This window comes from Podarcis liolepis (assembly GCF_965112155.1).
Source record: "Podarcis liolepis genome assembly, chromosome: 8".
NCBI lineage: Eukaryota > Metazoa > Chordata > Lepidosauria > Squamata > Lacertidae > Podarcis > Podarcis liolepis.
Window position 1 is genome coordinate 65,371,260 of NC_139560.1, and position 22,873 is coordinate 65,394,132.

Here is a 22,873-nt window from a genome sequence, read left to right on the forward strand (position 1 = left end):
CTGCTGCATGCAGACTATTTGCCCTGCAACTGAGCTGTGCGCTGGAATGAGGCAAGAGGGTACAGTTTCAGTTGTAGAGCTGCAAAGGACTCCGAAGAGGGGCGTCTGGTGCAGGGATCAATTTATGCCCAGGTCTCAGTCCCTGAGTTGCGTTGCCATGCAAAGCCACCTGGTTTAGATTGCAAAAAGTTGCCTTCTGCATGGAGGAGGCAGTGTTTGGGCCAATGAGTGTCCAACAGCATGCAAAGTATGTAGTCCAGCCCCTCTGCTGAAATGCCAGCACTGGTGAGCATGCCGAATAACCGTGTGGCGCTGGGGAGAAGGACTTGTAAATGTTATGCTACTTGGGGAGAAGGCGTTTTGGCAGTATCTTGTGTGGCCAACGCTGCCGTCTAAACTGGCCTTTGAATATGGGAAGCAATGAAGGGGAAAGGACCTCTGAGCAGATGCCCGGTCTCTCTCTTTCAATGCAGCTCTTTCAATGCAGTGTTGAGGATTGTGATACTGTGTGTGAGAGTGTGGTGGAGATGATGTTGGGGTTGAGCAGCAGCGTGAATCAAGTGGACCCCATGAGTATAAACTTATTCTGAAGGGTGTGTTGTAAGGGTTGGAATGCAGGAATATCTTTCCCTAGTGCATTCAGTGATGCCATGTAAGGACATCCCAGGGGTGTTGCTAGAGAAAAAGCAGGCCTAATCTTTATTGTCTCCAGACCATAAGATATTGCATTTGTTTTCATGGTCCTTTACAACTCCCAGTGACCCAATTTTAATACAAGTGGTTACAACACACTGCTTTTGAATAGCAACTGTGTTGGGTAAATGTTTTCCCCCCTGTGATAAAGTGTCTGTACTCTTACCCCCTGAATCACATGCTACTGAAACATTCTTTTGCACTGCCTGTACAAGTGTGTCTAGATGTGGATTCCATTGTGTACATTTCTTAGTCAGGAGCTGCGGCCGTTGCTGACACCCATGATATTTCTGTAATGAATTACTCACAACAAATAGAGCATCCCTGTACAGTAATGTGACTTGAGGCATTTGCCAGTGGGAGACAAGTTGAAACAAGGTTAGCTTACAATGTGAGGCAATTCAGTCCAGTAGGTCTTTCTTATGAGTAAATCTGCTTAGGATTGTACTGTATTGAGACAGCTTGCTATCCACAGTGTATGAGAAGAAAGCACTGGAGCTTTAGGGGTGCTAGAATAACTCTTTTCTAGTTATGGCTGCAGCTATATTTGCATGTAACACTAAACCATAGTTGGGTTTGTGCACTTATACTCTCGCCCCCTTATCCTCTGATGTGCTCATGTGAAGAAAATTGGAAGCTTTCACTTCCATTTTCAGCTAAATATGATAACTCATTCTCCCCAAATCTAGATAAACTGGTTAGTGTTATCTAGTTTCACTGCTCTATAGTCAACTTCAAACCACAGTTACTGATCCTGGCTTCTTTCGCTAATCACCATTTCTTTCTTTCTTTTTTAATTAAAGCAATTTCCCAATATTTACCTAACATTACCACAGTTTTATCAATTATACAGATTCCAATTAACATCAAAATAATTCCAGTTAATTCAAAATTTATACAATTTAATCAAAGTGGTTTCCCTCTCTCCTTGATTAGTGTTTGTTGTCCAGTTCTTATATGGCTGAAGTTCATTTTTTTAAATTAGCATGTGATTACATTTCAGTTGATATATTAATCATTAAGATAACAGCTGCATTTTTAGCAATTGCTATGTGTGTTAATGCCTTATCTATCTTTCCGTAGGATTTCAAATGAGGTGCTCTAATCATTTTCCTTTTCTCTGTGTGTGTCCGTCTGAATATGTCCATTTATAAAGTCCTTGGCCTTTGTCTGCTGTCCAGTTCTTAAAATTCCTCCAGTTGCTGTTGTCTCTCAGCATAGCTGAGATGGGGCTATAATCCTGGAGAATCCTCAAAATATCTCAATAGCTCCCTCCCATCTTGCTCATCTTGCTGCTTAGTGCTTCCGGACAACAACATACTCCAACAGTCCACTCTTTCTCACTATTCAGTCAACATCTAGAAATTCCCACAGCCTGAGAAAGAGGGATCCAGCTTCTGCCACAAGGGATAGTTTCTATTCTAGACATAACAAGAAACCACCGTTAGTTTAAAAGGGAGCTGAAAACTTCCAATCTCTTTGTGGCTGTGGCAGAGCGAGGATGGGGGAAGCTCATGCATTTAACACTAAACCATGGCTTGGCGTTGTGTGCAAGTCAGGCCTATAATCTGAAAATTGCTAGGGGCTGTGAGACCTCCTCTGGAGTGTGCACACATTTCTTTTGTATTTCTGTTTTTATTTCTTTCTGTCTTACATTTGTATACCACTTGATTCCCCCAAGGAGGTCAAGGTGGTGTTTATAGTTCTCCCCTACTCACTTTCTCTTCACAACACCCCTGTGAGGCAAGTCAGGCTAAGAGACAGTGACTGGCCCAAGGTTACCCAGTAAGCTTCATTGCTGAGTGGGAATTCAAACCTTGGTCTTCCGGGTTGTAATCAAACACTCTAACTATTGCACCACACTGGCCTTAGTCGAACAGGCATTGCAGCATTTCTAAAACAATACCAAAAACCTGTTTATCAGAGCTGGACTGAGGATGAATGTTCTACACACCATGAATAATAACTTCTCTTTCAATGACTTCTGAAACTCTCTGAGGCTGTAAGCTGGTGCTTGCGATGGTAGTATGTCCCACTGGACTCTATGGGGCTTACTAATAAGTAGACTTGTGCAGGATTACACTGTGAATAAAATACCCTATTCTCGCATTTAAATGTATGTTAAACAGGTTGCTGTTTCATAAAGGCCACCAGCTGTAAAGCTCTGAGGGGAATAAACTAAAATTATCAGCTGCATCATTCCCTCTAACTTGGCTGGTTCTGTATCTATCATTATGTAATCAAATGGGGTTTGTCCAAAAACAGGATGGGAGCTTTTGCATATCTGGAGAACTTATTGGAAGTGCATTACTTTTTGTGTCTGCCAAAGATCTATGCTGAGTGACTTTCAGGACATACAGAATAGTTCATGGTGCCTGAACCATGAATTATTGAAGGTGTTAGTTTTGGGGGTGGGGTTGAGATGAGGCCTGCTTGAACCCCTAATAGTTTACAATATCCTGGAGGTGGGGACTAGGTTCTGAGGGATGCCATGATATTATGGCCACTTTCAAGAAGGGGTTGAAGAAAAGGACACCTTTTTCATTTCCACTCTCCAGAAACCTCACCCGACCTCTATAGCAAATTTTTCAGGGATATAGCTGGTGCCTGGTCCTTCCACAGCAGATGGAAGTTGCAGGAAGGTGTGAAAGAAAGCTTTCCCCTTCTCTCACATCTTGCTCCCCACCCCACCCAGCGCCCGCTCCTAGCCCTGAACAGCATTGCATGGTTCCTGTTGTAGGATGACTGGACAGGAAGAGTATCATTGCCAAGGCTGGAGATACGCTGCAGGATTTTGCTGCAGATCCCCACTTGTATTTTCCATATTTACTAATTAGTGTGGGTGCCAGATCGCCCTTTGCCTTTGCAGACAACTCATTTGCCCTAATAATAGGTTTGGAGGGTACTTTCCTACCTACTGCCTTCCCAGTGTTACTGAAGTAAACAACTGCAGTGTAAAATGAAACTGTTACATCATCATCATCATGGTAGTTCCCTTAATCCCAAACACCCAAAGCTCAGCAAAACTCATTCCTCCTGGAAACTGTGCGTTTGGATTAACTGTGCTGTGAACTAGGTATGCAGTAATCAAGTGACTACGGTCTTGCTTTCTCTTGCCACCAACACTGGCTGAAAACCGTTTCAGCTTCCCTTTAAAGCATGTGAAGGGTCCATCATACCTGCTTTTAAAACAAAGGGTGTGTGTGGAAATGTGTGTATTGAGTAAGACATCTTGATATTGTTACAGCCGCAATGTTTCCAAATGCCGGAATTGGCAGGTGCCACATTCCTGCTAATCCTGCTAAACACTTTGCTAATCCAAGTAATGATGCTGTAGTCTTCATTGGCTAAACCATTAAAAAATCACAGATGTGGTGCTTGCCAGCACAGTCATGGCAGAAGAAGATGGTTCCTTATTGACTCTTATACTTATTATAAGGGATCCCCTCAAAGCCTTCATCAAATCACTAGTCACCTCTCTGTACACAGGTGTAAGAACATAAGAGCCTGCTGGATCAGGCCATTGCTCTATCTACACCAGCATCCATGTTACAGGGTTGTAGCCAACCAAGTCATACTCATAGTAGACTCCTTGAAATTAATAGATAGGTAACAACAACAACAACAACAATAATAATTCTCATCCCGGGGGGCGGAGTGAGGAAATGGCGCGTAGACATTCTGTTGTGGTGACCATAACCTAGTTTGAGGTGCTATTAGGCAATTAACTGACATATCTGAGTTTCTAGCACTGTGTGGATAAGACAATCCTAAAGTAGCTTAACAAATACCCTGACTTGATATAAGACAGCTTTCTATGTTCTTAGTTTTTATAGCAAGGGTGAGGTGCTTGGGGACTCAAGTAGTTTTAGAAGATCCCTCTGTTCTGAGATCTTCCCTATCATCCTAATCCCAGGTAAGGCTCTCTGAATGTGGTTACACTTTCTCCTTTGTCGTTCCTCACTTATTTTAGGACTGCACCCAGGCACTCAGAACAGGTTCTTGAAGATGAGCCCTCCCACAAATTAAATTGTCACCTGCAGTCATTAGGGATTGAACATGATTAAAAAAAACCAAGTTACTCAAACAAATACATAGAAAAAGAGCTGACAATATGGTTTGGAACTGTCAATGGGTTTATTTAATCACAGGTCTAGGTTGAAGCCCTGACACTGCGTTATAACTCAAAGCTTGTAATGCGATGTGGCAGTAAATCTCTTGCTCTAGATTAATCTTGTCTGTGTTTCTTTAAAGAAACATTTAATTGTGTTTGGAATTACTTCTGAAACTTCATACCTTCCTTCGGCATTATATTCTTGGCCGAGGGAATGTGCTCATGGGGCATTGAAGGTTCTGGCTGTTAAACTATGCCTTTGGTTTGTAAGCCGCTTTGATCAGTATTAGAAAATGAGATGTATAAGCTAATTGCCAAATGGCACCTTAAACCTAGATTATGGTCACCACAACGAAATGTTCTAGCCACTTTATTTCTTCTTGTTATTTGGATTTCATTTTTATACCACTTTATATTTTAAAGGAAACACCTCAAAGCAGTTTACAACACAATAAAACAAAATACAGAATAAAATAAATTCAAGCTTCAAGGAAAATAAGTGACATTTTGATTTTCCTATATGAAATATACTCGGAGTTGAGTATGGATTTCTTGCTCTTTATTCAGCTCATAGTAGTGAGGAATGAAAGCTCCCCCAAAATATCGTCTTTATATACATTATTTACACAATGGGTCACACGTGATTGGCTAATTCTGGGATTCTCCTGTAGGCCAATCAGGTTGAGGATTCACTTCCACCTGGAGCTGGATTGGGTGGCTACTGTGGACCAATCATAATGCTGCATTGTTCTAGGACCAATCAGACTGCTGCATTCTGAATCCTATTGTTCTAGGACCAATCAGACTGCTGCTTTTTGGATCCTATTCAACTCAGTACATAACACTATATTTATTCATCTACTTAATTTATATAACCTATTCACCTACTTAATTTATATAGCAGAAGTACTCTTGGAAGCCACTTAAGTCACAGCCACTTAAGCTACCTCACAGGGTCGTTGTAGAGATTAGCAGGTGGGATATAATTGCAGTAATGAGCTCTTCTGCTTACCTGCTTAAGAAGGCTGGAGAGGCTAGCCAGATGGAGATGTCAGTCAATTGGACCCGTGCCAGTAGCAAAACACGTTGGGTGCCTGGCTAATTTCTAACACTGTTTGAGATTCATTTGGATGAAAAGTGACATAGAAAAGCAATAAATCAAATCAACTCTCAGAGACAAATTGTGTATTCATTAGAGCTAGCTATCCCACACAGGATTGCGGATTGATGTCTTAGAGCAATGTAGAGGAAAGAGATGCTGTTATTTCTTCAGTAGGAGTGAAATAGAATGACATAGGAAATATAACTGTGAAGAGATAGCAATCCATTGCTGTTGCTGTTCTACTTCTCAAGTCCAAACGTCTAGTGAGCCTAGGCTGTAGTCCTATATACACTTAGCTGGGAGTATGTCCCATTCAATTCAGTAGGACATACTTCTGAGTGATGTATAGAACTCTAGTGTGAGACCCACTGGGCATTATTATTACAGCCATGTATTTAATAAGCACTAGCCTGGTAAAGGTAAAGGGACCCCTGACCATTAGGTCTAGTTGTGACCGACTCTGGGGTTGAGGCGCTCATCTCGCTTTATTGGCCGAGGGAGCCAGCGTACAGCTTCTGGGTCATGTGGCCAGCATGACGAAGCCGCTTCTGGCGAACCAGAGCAGCGCACGGAAACACCGTTTACCTTCCCGCTGGAGTGGTACCTATTTATCTACTTGCATTTTGACGTGCTTTTGAACTGCTAGGTTGGCATGAGCAGGGACCAAGCAATGGGAGCTCACCTGGTTGTGCGGATTTCAACCACCGACCTTCTGACTGGCAAGTCCTAGGCTCTGTAGTTTAACCCAGAGTAGCCATAGGCAAAAGAGAACTTGTATGAGTGAGTAGGGCGGTGGAGGAGTGATGGCACAATCTGGCCCTCTTCTGTGCCCAGCATAGAAACCAAGCAGCCTGCCTGAGAAGGAGATGTAGTGATCTGCTTCAGGAGGGATGGAGCTCTTTGTCCCATATCTTCCAGGAATCAGCAGGCTATTGAACTTTACTTTTGCAGGCAGGCAACATTTTTTATTTTTGCCTATTTATAAGGCCTTATTAGATCGCCAACAACTCTTAACAGCAGTGTACCCCACTAACATCCTTCATCAAATGAACTACTATATGGATCACTGAGGTCCTAGTACCGTTCAGTGGGGTTAAATATATCAATCTATATTTTACAGGGTTGAAAATAATTTGGCATTGGGTACAGAAAGAAGATCTCTTCCTGCAGAACTTGCTGTCAGTCAGGGCAGCTGTTTAGAAGAATTGCAGTTAAAAACAACAACAACCTGAAGAAGAATTGCATTAAAATAACAACAACCCCAAACTCCACTATTAAACACTTACTGAGTTCCAAGAGTACATTAGTTATTTCACAGATCATAGAATGACATGATTCCTATCCAGTGGGTTTACATTCTGAGCAACTACTCTATCATGATTGCGAGACGGTGGTCGTCTTCTTCCTTCCCATAAATATTTATGGGAGAATTGGGGATTCTAATTAATTTAGAGCAACGGCATCCATTACTGCAAAATTACAGTTTTATCCTATGCAAAGTAGGATTATAGATTAAGCAAATGGCTAATGACCATGAGGATAACACGTCATATCTCTGTTGTTTTTTTAAAGAAAAGATTCTAAGAATTTTCCAGGTTTTACATGTAAATGGTTATTGGCATGACAATAAGATGTATCAGTCTGAAGACATGGATTTACTGCTGAGTCCCCCTCAACACTTTGTTTTACCATATTTGGTTCATTTCAGTCTTATTGACAGTGGGGAGCTACATGAAAGTTCATTTTATTTCAAGAGTGCTTACAGAGCTGGCACTAACTCTTTCAGGACCAAGCGCATATCAAAATATGTAATTTGTCATGCTTTGCATAGCACACATTATAATGACTCAGTCCACAACTCAATTAAGCACCAGTCCTGGGAATTAAACCTATTTGCAGCACTCTGTTGACTACATTTATTTGAAAGTCTCATTTATTACATTCTTTTCCGTCTTTTTTTTTTAAGCTAACATATAGTGCAATGGTCCTTAAACTTTAAACCTTCAGAGGACTCTGGCCATGTAGATTAGCTGGCCAAAGAAACCTTGTGTATTATTGCAGAGGATTCTGGGATGTGTTCTACAGCAGTGCTGTTCAATCCTGGGTCCCCGGATGTTATTGGACTACAACTCCCATCAGCCTTGACCATTGACTAAGCTGACTGGTGATGATGAGAGCTGTAGTTCTCCAACAATGGGGAACCCAAGGTGGAAGAATGCTGTTCAACAGCATTCTCAGTTTATGTAGGACAGTGGCAAGACAATAGTGAGCTTCACAGGTGTGAATGAGCCTTGGAACCCACCCAATATTTTCCGGTAGTTATACCTTGCAGGAGAAGAAAAGCAGCGATGGAAGAAGCTTTTGTTCAGGAGATTACTGGAGGAGTAATGTGAGAGCATTACCAAGCATGCTTAAGATAATAGCCCTAGTTATGTGGAAGTACATAGGTAGACAGAAATAAAACAGAATCCAGCAAATGGTTCTCTTGAACAAGCCCTCTTGAAGCTAATGGGAGGTGGCCAACTTCTGTTCACTGAAATCACTTTACATAGAGCAGGTGTTCATTCAGTTGCCTCCATTAGAGTAAAGAGAAGAAGATGAGTTTGGATTTGATATCCCACTTTATCACTACCTGAAGGAGTCTCAAAGAGGCTAACATTCTCCTTCCCAGAAAGCATAGTGTATCTTACACCAACCCTGTGACATAGGCCAGTTCTACCATCACTCCTGTTTGTGAGTGATTTGGGAGCCTCCCCCCACAGCAAATGCTTAGCTGAGATTTGGACCAGAGACTTGGACCAACATGTAACCTCTAATGTATAACCAGTTCTAGTTAAGATAGAACCATCTCAGTCTGTTTCAGTGATTGGGAGTATGGAACCAACTGAGTGATAGTTTTGACAGCACATTCAAGAACTGATAAGTCTTTTGGGCCAGTTGCAGTCACTGTATGTTTAATAGGGGAAAATGTTTTCAGGTTTCATGACTCCTAGAATCGTAGGATTGGAAGGGACCGCAGGGTTCATGAGCATGAGTTTAAGAGTCTCATGTTCTACCAACTGAGTTATCATTGCTATATTGGCTTCTGAAAATTAGCTACGAATACCAAAGGAAAATTAAAGTAGATATCCCATGTACGCTTTGGAGTGATTCGAATTCCTGTGAGTTCACTGAGACTTACTTATGAGCAGACATACCAGATGGTTGTGCTGTAAAATGGCTTAAACTTGTCTGTCCCAGGATTACATAAAGCAGAAATCTCATAATTGGATTTCTCAAGTTGTTAGACCCTAACTAGCCTGAAAGAACCCATTCTCATCCAGTTTTACTAAAGCTTCCCCTTTCTGGTCCCCTGGAAGCAATATGTTACTCATCACAGGTCACCAGGCAGCTAGCCATTTCAAAACCTGGACTGACTAGATAGTTGTGTATGCCAAGGGCTATACCTAAGGATCCAGTTAATTCTGCACCTTCCACTGTTGCAGGAACATTGTTTGCTTGTCAGGGTACAAACATTTAGTGCAATCAAATGTTTAATGTTTTGTCTTTGTACCGGAATGTGCCCAGGCAACTGCTCAGAAAGCATTTAATTTCTGTGTAATTCAGTGGTCAGTCTTTTCCTCCTTCCTTTAATGGGGTCAGATTGTAAATATAGTGCTGGGTGATACAGCAGTATGGGTTTTTTTAAAGTGCAGTGTATGCCACGCAGCAATTATCACCCGTCTTCTTAAAATAGCCTTTTCTATTTCAGCTTGCACTTTGTATAAAGGTTTTGAGGAAAGACAGCAATTTTATCTCTTTCAAAACGTTCCTAAATAGGATCTAAATTTAGAAGATGTTTGAGTAAATGCCATTTTTTGGTCTTCAGCTTGTCCTTTTACCCTCATTTCTGGCTGCTTGGCTTTTGAAACAGTACTCCATTCGCCCCCACTCCCCCAGTACGGTACATATGAACTCAATAATCATTTGTTGCAGGAGATTAAGGAATTTTAATACAAATGCAGCACTTCTGTTTTGGAAAAAATCACATTTTTCTACCACTCAAAAGAATATTAATTAACTTTGCTAACCTGTTGTCCTTCATGCCCCAATACCAATCAAATATTTATTGTGGTCAGCCAATGCTTAAAGAAAGGAGGAACTGTTAAAAATAATAATGTCAGCCTCAGAAGAAGAAAAAGTGACAGGTTAAAAGCAGGCAACCATAGCAGGTCAAGGAGATATTACAACATTCAGATATATCGCCACCTGTTCAGTAATGGATTGGTTAGACCCCTTGAGGAAGATATTTAAAAGCGGTCCCTAATGATCAACTAGGGACTACCTCATGGGGGGGGGGTAATTTATGCATTTTCTGACCCCTTGAAAGAATTTGCAGTTTAAAAACAGCAATAACACGTGGGAGACTGTTTCAGGCTTTAAATTATTACAGCACCCATCCTTGAAGGAAACATTTGCAAAACTGCCACCTAGGATCTTGGAGGGTAAAATTATTCTTATCTGGGATGGCTTGAAAAGAGGACTGGACAAATTCACAGAGAATAAGGCTAGCAAAGGCTACTAGCCACAAAGGATATATGCCACCTCCATGGTTGAAGGCAGCAGTGCTTCTGAATACCAGTTGCTCGAAAACCAAGAAAGGGAGAATGCTCTTATAGTTGAGTTTTCCATAGGCTTCTGGTTGGCCACTGAGAAGAGGGTGCTCGGCTAGAAGGGTCATTCTCCTGAGCCAGCAGGCTCTGTGTTCTTAAAACTCTAAAGCATGCCAACAAAACTGTTCCTCTGTACAGTGGTACCTCAGGTTAAGTACTTAATTCGTTCCGGAGGTCCGTTCTTAACCTTAGCTAATGGGGCTACCTCCTGCTGCTGTGCCACCAGAGCATGATTTCTGTTCTCATCCTGAAGCAAAGTTCTTAACCTGAAGCACTATTTCTGGATTAGCAGAGTCTGTAACCTGAAGCGTATGTAACCTGAAGCATATGTAACCTGAGGTACCACTGTACTTGGGTATTAGCAGCAGTGTAGCAACCCCCAGCACCTGGGGTGGATCAAACGTTTTATTTTTAGGGCTCCACCCCCCTGCAGCGCCCGAAACACCCATCAACCGCCGTACTGCCCTCAAGCTCTCAAGCTGCCCAGGATCCCAATCCTTGATGCACTACAGCCACTGTGCTGCAGTACAGACCCCTGTGGTGCCCTACAGCCCCCCACCACAGTGTGGAAGGTGCCCCTGCCCCACTCCTGGCTAGCTACACTGCTCAGTTTTGGGTACCGGTAGATATGGCTTACATTTATTAGAGGCCAGCCAAACCAGGCCCAGTAAGTGCAGTGAACATGGCCCAGATTGCACACCTCGTATGAGTTCTGTAGGCTGTATAAATGTTGCAGGTCAAGTGGAATAGTGCCTATGAAATCACTTCCACAGGAAAAAGAAGATCCTCAGTCCCACTGCTGTTTTTTCAACTTGGGTTTGTTTTGTTTGAAGGTTGAGCACAATTCTGCACAGGAGAACTTGGATAGTACTCAACGCAAGCCATAGCATGCTCACTGTACCCTGCCCAGGGACAGTAGTTCTACCCATGCCATTTTGGGTTGGCTTTACTTTTTTCCAAAAACAAATTTAATCTAGTTATTTGAAGGCTCGGCTTTCTCTTTTGTTTTAAAATCCCATTATTTGAAGGCTCTGCTTTCTGTTTTTTTAAAAAATGTATATTTTTAAAAACCCAGTTATTTGAATGCTCTGCATCAGCCATACCTGTATTCACTGTTTTGTTTTGTTGTTTAAAAAGCAGCCAGTGGTGTTTTATCTGCCACTTCAAACATTAAGCCTTCCCCCACTCCATTGTGTAGGGATAGGATATTGTGTTACTGGAGCTGGAGGCATGCCAGGAAGAGAATGGAGACAATTATACTTATTTTTTTAAAAAAATGACTGGAAGGACTTTCCCCCCCTCTTTTGTTTGCTTGCTTCACTCCATTATGTGTTCTGTCCTTGGCACAATTGTTCTCTGCTGCACACAAAATTGTTCCTTCCTTTCCCCCCCTGCGCGAAACTGCATGGTTAATTAAACTTGTTAGTTTTCTGATTTCCAAAATATATCTGCAGTGAGCCTTGCTATATGCAGTTGGGAACTAAGAGAAGGGCTGGGAGAAAACTCTGATAAAAACTTGCTCCTATGGAGGAGAAGCTGCCTGCCACCCAATAGTGGATCACAGGGTCATTTCTAGTAGGCAGCCAGTGACTTGCTGATTGCTAGGATTCTTATAAAGGCTGTTCATTTATTAGTTACATTAGGTAAGGTAAAAACTAAAGGACCCCTGGATGGTTAAGTCCAGTCAAAGGCGATTATGGGGTTGTGGCGCTCATCTTGTTTCAGGCCAGAGCCGGCATTTGTCCACAGACAGCTTTCTAGGTCATGTGGCCAGCATGACTAAACCGCTTCTGGTGCAATGGGGCACTGTGATGGAAACCAGAGAGCATGGAAACGCCATTTACCTTCCTGTCACAGCGGTACCTATTTATCTACTTGCACTGGCATGCTTTCGAACTGCTAGGTTAGCAGGAATTAGGACAGAGCAATGGGAGCTCACCCTGTCACACGGATTCAAACCGCTGACCTTCTGATGAGCAAGCCCAATAGGCTCAGTGGTTTAGAACACAGCACCACCCGCTCCCTCTGTTAGTTACATTACATTGCATTCCACCTTTCCTCTCAAAGGAGGATATGTTGGACGAGGTGTACCTTGATCTGATCTAGTTGGGCACTTCTTGTGTTCTTGAGGAAGAGTGCATGCTGAGGATCACTGAACACAGATCTCTAAACTGTTAAGGCAGTGTAGGGAAACTTTATCCTCTCTGTCTGGGCCTCAGGACTCTCCTTAGGACAGACCCACTCTGTGCAGGCCACACCCCTCATTGACCTTTTACATCACACTTCTGAGTGGTTTTTGCCTGGCTGGGATGTGTCTTTGAACTCTAATGCCTCTTTACTTGTCTGGATGGAGGCTAGATGATTTGGGATTATCGTGAATGGATTTTGATGTGGAAGGGCTGTAAGGCCAGCTCAGTTCTGGTGCTCCATCAGGGGTGGCCCAGGACATTTTGCTGCCTCCCACTTATAAATCTGGTGCCCTCCTGCACCCACGCTGCCATGCCCCCCACCCCAACTGCACTATTGTCTGCAGTTGCACTCACACTGCTGCCACGATGCAGCAGCAAGGGTACAGCATGAGTGGGAAGGGCATGGGCCATGTGACAGCAATGCCAGTGGTGCGGGCAAAGCCGCAGTGCGGTTGGCAGTAGAGCAGTGGCTGGGATGAGGAGGCAGTTGGATCTGCCGCCTGAGCATAGCTGTCAACTTACAGGTTTGAAAATAAGGGACCAGCAGCCTCGAAAATAAGGACTCAGCAGCCAAAATAAGGGATTTTAGTCAACCAGCTGAAATAAGAAGTTAAAAGGGACCAGATAATTTGGGAGAGCAGTGCTGGTTTTTAGCCCTTCGTTTCCAGAGATTGCTTCTCAATACACCAGCTGATGAAACACTGCAATTAAATAACTACAAGCAGCAGCCAGTTTTCAAGCTACGAAGTCCAAGCTACAAAGATGCTGCTGCAGTTCTGTATCTTTTCTCTCATGCTCCATCTGCAGCTCTCAGTTCCATCAAGTGGGGTGGGAGGAAGAAGGGGGGGGGGGAATAGCGTCCGAAGTAAACCCGCAGATCAGACCATCTATGCTAGTCTACCACTACAAATCTATGGGAGAAGCGCTTGTGGTCCTTCCTCCACTTTCCCCCTCTCTGATTAGCCCCTGGAACACCTGTCCGCGCCTCGGCCTCCTCTCTCTGAACTGCTTTCTCTATGGTTGCCCTCACTCTCCTCTCAAGGCTCATCAGCAATTCATAGGCTGCGCCAGGCTGCCCATCTCATCCGGGTCCTTCGGTGGTGCAGCCGCAGTACGGCCTAGCGGGAGCGGTGGTGGTGACGGGCAGAGGGGAGGCCCCAGGCAGAGACGCTCAGTTCAGCGGCCGCAAGGAGGATGGCGGCAGAAGGGCCCGAGGCTCCCGCCAGTCCTGGCGGGGAGGGGCTCCCGGGAGCCGAGGCTGGTGAGAAGAGGCCGGAGGGGGGCGGGCCAGGCAGCCAAGCAACACAGTTGGAGCTTCCCTCCTCCTTGGCCAGCAGGAAGGGAGGGAGGGAGAGGAGCTGCTTCCTTTGAAACATGGGAAATTTAAGGGACATCATCAATAAGGGACACGGCGCTGGGATAAGGGAGTTTCCCGCCAAATAAGGGACGGTTGACAGCTATGCGCCTGAGGCAAATTGCTTCACCTCGCCTCATTGAAGACTCCAGAGCTGCTCAGAGGCACAATGTTCTTGGATTCCTACCATATGTCTTTTTGTCAATTGTCCCAGTTAGAGATTTTCTTGAAACACAAAGGAGAGCCTGCCAGTCTGAATTCTGCCCTTCCTTGCTTTAAGGTGGCACCATGTTGCTTAGAATGGTGCCACCCTTGATCATATTAGGGTGGTTGACATACTTAGGATACCTGACACCAACCTGGAGGTGTGCCGCTACTGCCAGAGCGGGCTAGTCAGCTATGGGGATGCCAGATCAGCTTCAGCCCTTTTGCCTCTGGTGAGAAGGCTGGGGTTAACCATGTTTCTGGAATTTGTTCAGCATACGCTTCCTTATATTGCCAAATGCAAGGAGTAAAGCCAACATCGGAGCTGGGAATAGTGTGACTTTGCCTACTACTAGAGTACACAAATTGGTGGGGCTGGCAGCTTTGCCAAGGCAGTTGTGTATCCTTCCCCACCCCCACCCCCGTGTCCACAGGAGAGAGACTCAAAATCTGCTGTAGATTGGCTGTGTGGCATTTAAATTGCTGAAACTTTGTGGCCAGGGGGGAATTCCATCGGTTACAATGTTATGAACTGTAACAAGAAGTAATATTATTAGGGCTGACAGAATGCCAAGGGGGCAGGTTATCTCATTAAATTAGTCTGCACATTTCTCTGCTGTGGCAAATAAACAAGTAAATTGAGATGGCAAATGACTTGAATTTCCGCTGTGCCTTTTTTTAAAAAAAAAAACCCACACAACCCACTAGTAACAATGTCAAACAAATAAATATTATTTTAAAATATCTGGGAGGGTTTTCTTAAAAGGTGGTGGTGGGAAATTAAATTCTGTTACGGTAACAGAATCCCTGCTTTTGTACAGCTCTCTCCTCCCAGGCAATATAAAAATGCCTTTTTATAATGTTCTGTGATAGCTGAATCACTATTCTAACTTCATTAGATTTACAGTCAAATCTTATGCACCTTTTCTTGGAAATATGTCCCACTATGTTCAGTGGAGTTTACTGCTACTAGTAAGTATGTTCTGATATTCCAGGAACTAACATTCAGCTTAAACCCAACTTTGCACAAGGCAGTCTTGCTATGGGTGCAATAGGTCTTGCACAGTCCAAGGCAGCCAGAGATCACCAGACTGACAAAGGCTAGCATGGAAAGAAGAAAGCCTTGTTTATGGTTGCATCATATCTCAGATCATGTTCTCCCTGGGCTGACTGATTGCAGGTATATGTGGGTGTTGTTGGCAGGACATTTTGAGAAGCCTTCAGGTTTCAAAGGTGAGATAAGAACGCTTTTGGAATAGCCCACTCAGCTCCATGAGTTTGGAGGGGTTATGATTGGAACAGAGGGAGCTTCTGAATAAGTACAGCCTCTTGGGGTGGATGAGAAAAAATATAGCAGTAGGACCTTAGGAATGAGCTGCTTATAAACTCAAAGTTGGAATTTCAAAATGGAACCTGAGAGACTTGGACCAATGTGCCTGGTAATCCCCAGACTAGCGAGGCCTGCTTCAGATGGACTTCCCAGCGGGGACATGCAATTAAGCTTCATGCAGAGGCAGAACCCACAGACACAACAAAGAAGCGACAGCAGAGAGTGAAAATATTTCTCATTGAGACTAAGCTTTTGTCCTGTGTGCTGCTATGTACATAGTGGTACGTGATTGGAAAATATTGAATGTAGGACAGCATGTGGCCATGAATCTGTTTCCTTTAAATAAAACCACACAAAGAAGGAAAGAAAGCTCTGCTGCATAGCTTTGCATTTCAAAATATTATTCAGTGGAGTAGCCTAGAGGGAAATGAGCAACTGTGCGATGTCGTGATGGGAATGGCACCTGGCTGTTTTTGAGGGAATGAATGTGATATTGCGCCCTCTGTTAAGGGCGGAAGCTAACAGGTCCCATGACACATGCAAGGCTTCGTTAAGGGGTTCCCTTTCAGGGTACAGGCTGGCGAGTTTGGGAATTTGGTTTGTGTTAATTGTGTACAGAACTAGGAGGCGTTAGATGCTCTGTCTGCACGGTCTCCCCTGGCTGCTTTGCTAGCATTCAATTCAGACATGTTTTAATAGCCGCCTTGGGGAAAGCCATTTACCTGGAGGCAGCTGCTGACAGTTCCAGAAAGGGCATTAATGGTGGCAGGAGCAGCCAACGTAGGAAGCGATCTTTTGCAAGCTACTTTTTGCTGAGTGCCAGCCAACACCCTGATGAGCTAAGGCAGGCATGGGAAGCTTTTTTCTCTTTGGAGGGTAACATTTGCTTGGCAGGGGCACTGTAATCTGTCAGAGGGTGCATGCTTAGTGGCGGGGTGTGGCAGGAGCCAGAACAGGGTTAGGCACCCCATTTTCTTCCTTCCTTGCTCTCTTTCTGCCACCTACTTTCCCTCTACAACAGCTGGAGTTTCTGAACGCTTTTCAGAGGCAGCCCCATGTATAACACATTGCAGCAATGTAACTTGGAGGTTATCAGAGCATAGATGGCAGAGGTTGCGCTATCCCTGTCCAGATAGGGGCACATCAGCTAGGAAGCTGATGGAAGGCACTCCACACCACCAAGGCCACAAGTACACCCCAGGCTGTGTAACCGCTCCTTCAGAGGGAGTGTAATGCCATCAAGAGCAGGCAACAAACCACCCTTCTGGTCTAGGGAACCACCCACTCACAGTGGCTCAGGTCCTTTTTAGATTGAGCTTCAGTTTATTGGCTCTCCTCCAGTTCATTACCGAGGCAAGTATGAGCTAGGAAAGTATCAAATGTCAGAAGTAATACTCTCTCAGGGAAAAAAAAGCAAGGTATAGCCCCCATGCTTGGAAATGCCCTTAGTAGCCAGAATGCTGTAGCTTCTATAGCAGGAGTCTGCAATTTTTTTCAGCCGTGGGCCAGTCCCACCATCCCTCAGACCATGTGGTGGGCCGGACTATATTTTGAAAAAAATATATGAATGAATTCCTGTGCCCCACAAATAACTCAGAGATGCATTTTAAATAAAAGGACACATTCTACTCATGTAAAAACACCAGACAGGCCCCACAAATAACCCAGAGATGCATTTTAAATAAAAGGACACATTCTACTTATGTAAAAACACGCCGATTCCTGGGCTGTCCGTGGGCCGGATTGAGAAGGCGATTAGGCCGCATCCGGCCCACGGGCCTTAGGTTTCCTACCCCTGTTCTACAGGCACCTGATGCCTTCTTTCTATGTAATGTCTTGTTCAGAGATTTCCTATGTGAATCGGGCTAAATATGCCTCATATAAACATGCATGAATCATGCTGAAGCTTTTTTCATAAGTAGCTACCTAGCAACTCAGATCTACCTCTGACTACCTCTGAGGTTATATACGTAGTCCTCCTTTGATCTTCCAGCTCAGGTTCTGAAAACTATATCTGGGGAGGCCACATCAGGTTCCCCCATCTTTTTCATGTAGCTTGACTGTATGCACGGAGTTCAGGATCTCTTGTCATTTGCAGACCTCCTCATGCAGAAAACTGTGGTCAGGCTGTTCTTCTGTCATGAGAAGAGCTTTTGTGGAGAAACCCAGGGAAATCCTGTTAATGTGGTTTAGCCACTGTGCCTTGTGATACAGCAACTATGTGTTCCACATGCCTTCCAGCTAACATTTAGGCCTGGGAAAACGTTATCTCAGCTGTTTGAAGGCAGCAGAGGAACAGACACCCTGGTGCCGTATCCTGTTCATTCCCACTCTTGCAAAAACAAACAAACAACAACAACAAACCCTTAAAATAGCTTGTTGAGCAGGTTTGGATGATGAGGCTGAATATCAGCCGAGTTTTCCTATCCTGCGCCATCTGTCCAAAACCTTTCTCAGAAAGTGTGATGCTCTGGTGATTATGCTTTTTAGCAGGATCTATAAAAAAGTGTTATTTATATAAGAACTTAAGAAGCTGCCTTTATACTGAACTAGGCTATGAGTCCGTCTGTATTCCAATATGTCTCCTGCTATTCCAACCTGGAGCAGACCTCCTGGGTTTCAATGAGAGGTCTTCCCCAGCCCAACTACCTGAGAACCTTTGAACTGAAGGTGTCGTGGATTGAATCTGCATGTAAAGCGATGGCCCCTTAGACAGCACCATGGTTTTTCATGGTGGTTTGTCTTCAGCACTGGCAGTGGAAGAGGAGTGTGGGGGGAGTGTACTGCCCCCGGCAGTGTGGTCCCAGTGGGGTGCCATCACAGCTGCTCCCCAGGATGTGCACCATGCCCCAGCGGGTGGCGCACCATGCCAGCCCTGCCCCCGCCTGCTCTCTGCCCCACCCAGTGCCGGAGAATGAAGCTCAGCCGCTGGCCTTCAGAAGAACTTGTTGCAAATTAGAGATGGGGACAGCACTCTTGTGCTCAAGTCCTGCTTATGGGCTTCCAATAGCATCTGACCAGCCACTGTGAGAAAAGTATACAATTTATTTAAATAATGATGACAACAACAAGAACAGGAACAACAATAATTAGTTAGCCTTTGACCTAAACCAGCACATCTCTACTTTTGATAAAACAAAGCTTGCTTAAGAGCAGGGTGAATAAAAAAATCAATTTTTAAAAATTTAAATCAGGGTGTTGTTTTTTAATAATTGGATTTTAAAAATAAGATGCTTTTGGAGGAAAATTCTTTCTAAAGATAGTTTTCTATTTAAGTTACATTATAGTGAGAGGCAGGACTGACACCTGGAGTTGCTTTGACGTTCAGACCGTGGGAAGTCACAAAAATTAGAATTAATTTGGGAAGACAAATGGATTTTTTTATTTTAGTTTTTTATTTTATTGGATTATGATTTGATATGCTAATTGGATGTTTTTATTGGAAAAATAATAAACACTCTAACAAAAAAATAAAGGTACATTATAGTCCAAAGGCTATTCATCAGGAAATAAGGATTGTTTAAAGTTTTTCATGTGTGCTAAAGCTCAGTCTAAGGTGGGGTTTTTTAAAAAAATTTGTTTAACCACATCAGTTAACAAACATGGATACATATGCTATAATGTTAATGTTTTAGTTAATAAATTGTTTAAGTTGTTATTAAGGAAATGATTATTTTTCTCCTTCCAATAAACTATAGCAGAAAAGATGTCCAAATATAAACAGTTAACTTATTAAACCTCACAATAATTACATAATTATCGGCCTATGTATTTCTAATAGTATAACCAAACCAGTAATTTTTGATATAATTGTAAAAACTACTCTGAAAATTTATTATGCCAAAAATGAAACCTTCATCTGGTTGTAAATATTAAGATTATGCCAGCAAGAATGAGTCTTTCTGTAAAAAAGAAAGAAAAAAAGATTTAAATCAAGTCTTACTGACTAGTGATTTAAATCATGATTTAAAATGTGATTTAAATCGATTTAATTTAAATCACATCCACCCTGCTTAAGAGAGGCGGGGGAGTTAAATTGGGTTTGAAAATCATGAATTAGTTCACATGAATTAGTTCAATGTTAGGGCAGAATTCATTTTGTTAACTGATAGATTAAAAGTAGTCACTGATATCTAATGCAGAAGGCGTTTTATTGGAACAGCTTATGATAGTGAGTGCATGCAAACTTTCCAGAACTCTAAAGGCTTAAAGTAAACCTAGCTTTTCTGAATGGATGATTACAGGTGACCAAGCCCTGGTGTATAATCTGGTATTCACAGCTACATATGAAAAATACTCTGGAAAGGTGCTTTAAAAGCTTGCTCTCCAGATATTGTGGGGCTCCAAGCTTCATCATATCCAGCCATCAGGGTTGATGAGTCTTTTGCCCTCCTCTGGTGGGTAGCTCACCAGTTACCCATGCTATAAGTAATTCTGTTCAGGTGTATGAGTGCACATTTTAAATGCATCTTGTTTTCTTCTTCTTTTCTAGTGGGATCTTGTTTGTGATTCTGCCTGGAAAGTCCACATCGCAAAATTCTCCCTGCTTGTAGGATTAATCTTTGGCTACCTAATAACAGGATGTATAGCTGACTGGTAAGTGCAAATTCACACGGAGATTAAAAGCGATAAACATGTCTCTCTAAAGCATTATGAAACTGCTTTTCTCCCCCTTGAATGCTATTACCTCTTCCCTGGCATTCCACTTCAATGCGTGTGTCACAAGCGCAGCGCATTTCACAACTGACTTGCCGTTGATGGATATTGTTGTTGTGGAAAATGAAGTCATTTTAAATTTTTAAAGAAGGTGCTTGAGATAACACGGGTGGCTTAACCTGATGTACTTGCACTAAAGCTGGCTGGCAGCCCAATTTTATTAAACTGCGGTAGCCTTGCAGAGGTGGCTGGACCAGCTTTGGGTCACTATGTAACAACATTTTTTTTAAAAGGGAAGAAGATAGAGAGAGCAAGGAAAACAAAAGTGCTACTTAATCTGAAATGATACGCAGTATTTCCCCAGTACAAAGATGTAATTCCTCCAGAGACACATAAATTTATTCCTGTCCAATCATGTAAGAGAAGAGAACACTGACGTACAAATTATATACAAATCTGAATAGAAAAAATAGTTTTTTCTAATGCTAATAAAAATTGCATTTTTATTTTTTATTTTTTGAAATTCTTGTGTTTTGCAAAAGGAGCTCTTCCTTCTTGCATCCCAATCCAAATTTAATTGTGCTTCAAAACAAAGTATTTTTACATGACCAGTTACGCAGTATGCAGATGGAGATGTGTGTCCCATATAGAATTCCCACTCTCTGATGAGCATACCAGCGTGCATCAGATATGTGCCTCCAGTACCTGATTCTGCAAGTGATGCACATGGAAACTGATGATGCACATGGACCTACATAGTCAGGCATGTTTCATAATCAGTAAAATGAAAGGCTAACAACCTCTGGCACTACTGAATGCCCTGAACTTTATTTAAATAAAAAAGCCTTCCCAAATACATTGCATATTGGAAGCGAGCGCATAGTTTTTCTTGAAACTTGTTGATACAGCTGAGAATCTTCCTAGCAGGTCTAGTTCCATGGAGAACAAAAAGAGTGAGGCAGTGGGTGGGAGGAGATGCAAAACACTGAATCTATGCTGCAGTCAGAAAAAAATACCTCTCTTGGTCTTCAAACAAACAAATAAAACAAAAAAAGCTATTGTGGAAAATATTTCTCCAAATGGTCTTACATACATGTAAATAGACCAAACTAAGAAATCCCTTGTTAGACCCCTGCTAGACCATCTTCCTGTTGCTTGGCAACCAGCAGAAACCAAGACTATGCTTTATTAAACATGTTCGCTACTTGAGGCTGGATTAGCTGTTAGGACTTTGATCTCATCTGGATAATGGCTGCAGTCTATGGCACAGCGGTCATAGATAGCATCTCCACCTGCTTCTGCTTTGCTGGTTGGAAATAGTCATCCACACAGCAGGCTCCTTAAGGAATAAGACACGTTATATACGTACTTGGAAGGATTTCTGTGTAGGGTTTTTGATTTCAAGGGGTGTTTCCTTTTAGCTTCGCCTATTTGCTTTGTGGACTGAGAACTGGTGCGCAAGAAGTGAATGGCACTAGAACAATTGTGTGTGTTGTGAGAGATCTTTATTCCAAGATGTCTTGAAAAGAACAGCTCCAGTGTGTATCTTTGGCCATTTGAAAGGTACCAATGCAAAGCAATAGTGATTTCGAGAAATTCAATTTTAAGTAGTGTCAGAGCTGCTTCCAGATCCTAGCTCACAGAGGATCACGCTAGCCAGCGGTCACTTGTAAAAGTCTTTTATTGAGTTACAGTTTCCATTCTCAAGCTGCTGCGCGCAACTCTACGTCTTAAGGGTTAGACCGGCGAAGCTCCGTCTGAGTCTCCGCCCCCTGCACACCAACTTAATACCCTAGCCTTACTCCACCTTTTCCGCCTGACTGTTCTTCTCTGGGTCCCTCTGCCCCCCGGGGTCTCTTCCTTCCGGGATTCTTCTGACGCTGACCCCCCGGACCCTCCTGTCTCCTTGCGCCGGGCTTTAGGACCTGGCTCCCTTTCCGGGCTGCTTACTGCGCCACCTTCCTGTGCATTTGAACTTGGCGCGCGCGCCCAACCTTCCACTTTCCGTCTGACCATTTCTTCGCTCCCCGATGGAGGTGTGGCCACTCCTGACTCGTGCCCTCCCTCCTGTTGTGAGCTTCCAGCGCTTGATCCCTGGCGCCCTTCCTCTCCCCTGCTCTCTGTTGGTGACGCTGGTCCCGATTTCCAACTGCTCCCCTCTGAGCCCCCTCTGGCCCTTTCTTCCTGGGGTGTCCCCCTAGGCTCCCCCCTTGCCCTGGCCACTGGTGCTCCTTTCTGTGAATCTTCTGATTCACTGGAAAGACTCGGAGATCTCGGGTCGTCGTCATCACTCATCTTTTCTTCTGCCTCCTCCCCCTCGCTCTCTGTTTCCTCCCTTGCCCTTGCCTCTGCTCCTGAACCCCTGACAAGTAGGTGCTGTGCATTTTGCTAGATAATAAGGACACCAAAATGTTTATGAATGAAAAAGGGTTTGCTTTTATTCTCGCCCCCAAACCACCCATCAAAACCAAATGTTGATGAAACTGCTGAGTCTACAGTCAGGATTGAAATATAAGAAATTTAAAAAGAACTCTAGAGAGCTTTCAGACACAGCCAGTGGGTCTTTGTCCCCCACCCCA

At 43.5% G+C, this 22,873-nt stretch overlaps 1 protein-coding gene and 2 long non-coding RNA genes across 6 annotated transcripts in view; 1 reads left to right on the forward strand and 2 right to left on the reverse strand.

Moving 5' to 3' along the window:
- Window positions 1–22,873, reverse strand: part of LOC310714528 — a 332,545-nt gene that overhangs the window by 137,266 nt on the left and 172,406 nt on the right. The gene's annotated exons all lie outside the window — the stretch shown is intronic.
- Window positions 1–22,873, forward strand: part of SLC22A23 (solute carrier family 22 member 23) — a 105,142-nt gene that overhangs the window by 1,920 nt on the left and 80,349 nt on the right. For all 4 annotated transcript variants that reach the window (XM_083519326.1, XM_083519327.1, XM_083519328.1 and 1 more), the window contains exon 2: window positions 20,131–20,234. In XM_083519326.1, the coding sequence (XP_083375452.1) occupies window positions 20,131–20,234 (104 nt within the window). The remainder of the gene's footprint in view (window positions 1–20,130; window positions 20,235–22,873) is intronic.
- Window positions 1,685–17,981, reverse strand: LOC310714536. Its single transcript, XR_014529879.1, has 2 exons — window positions 17,565–17,981; window positions 1,685–2,109 (listed from the first exon to the last, which is right to left on the reverse strand). It is a non-coding gene; the product is annotated as an uncharacterized lncRNA (long non-coding RNA).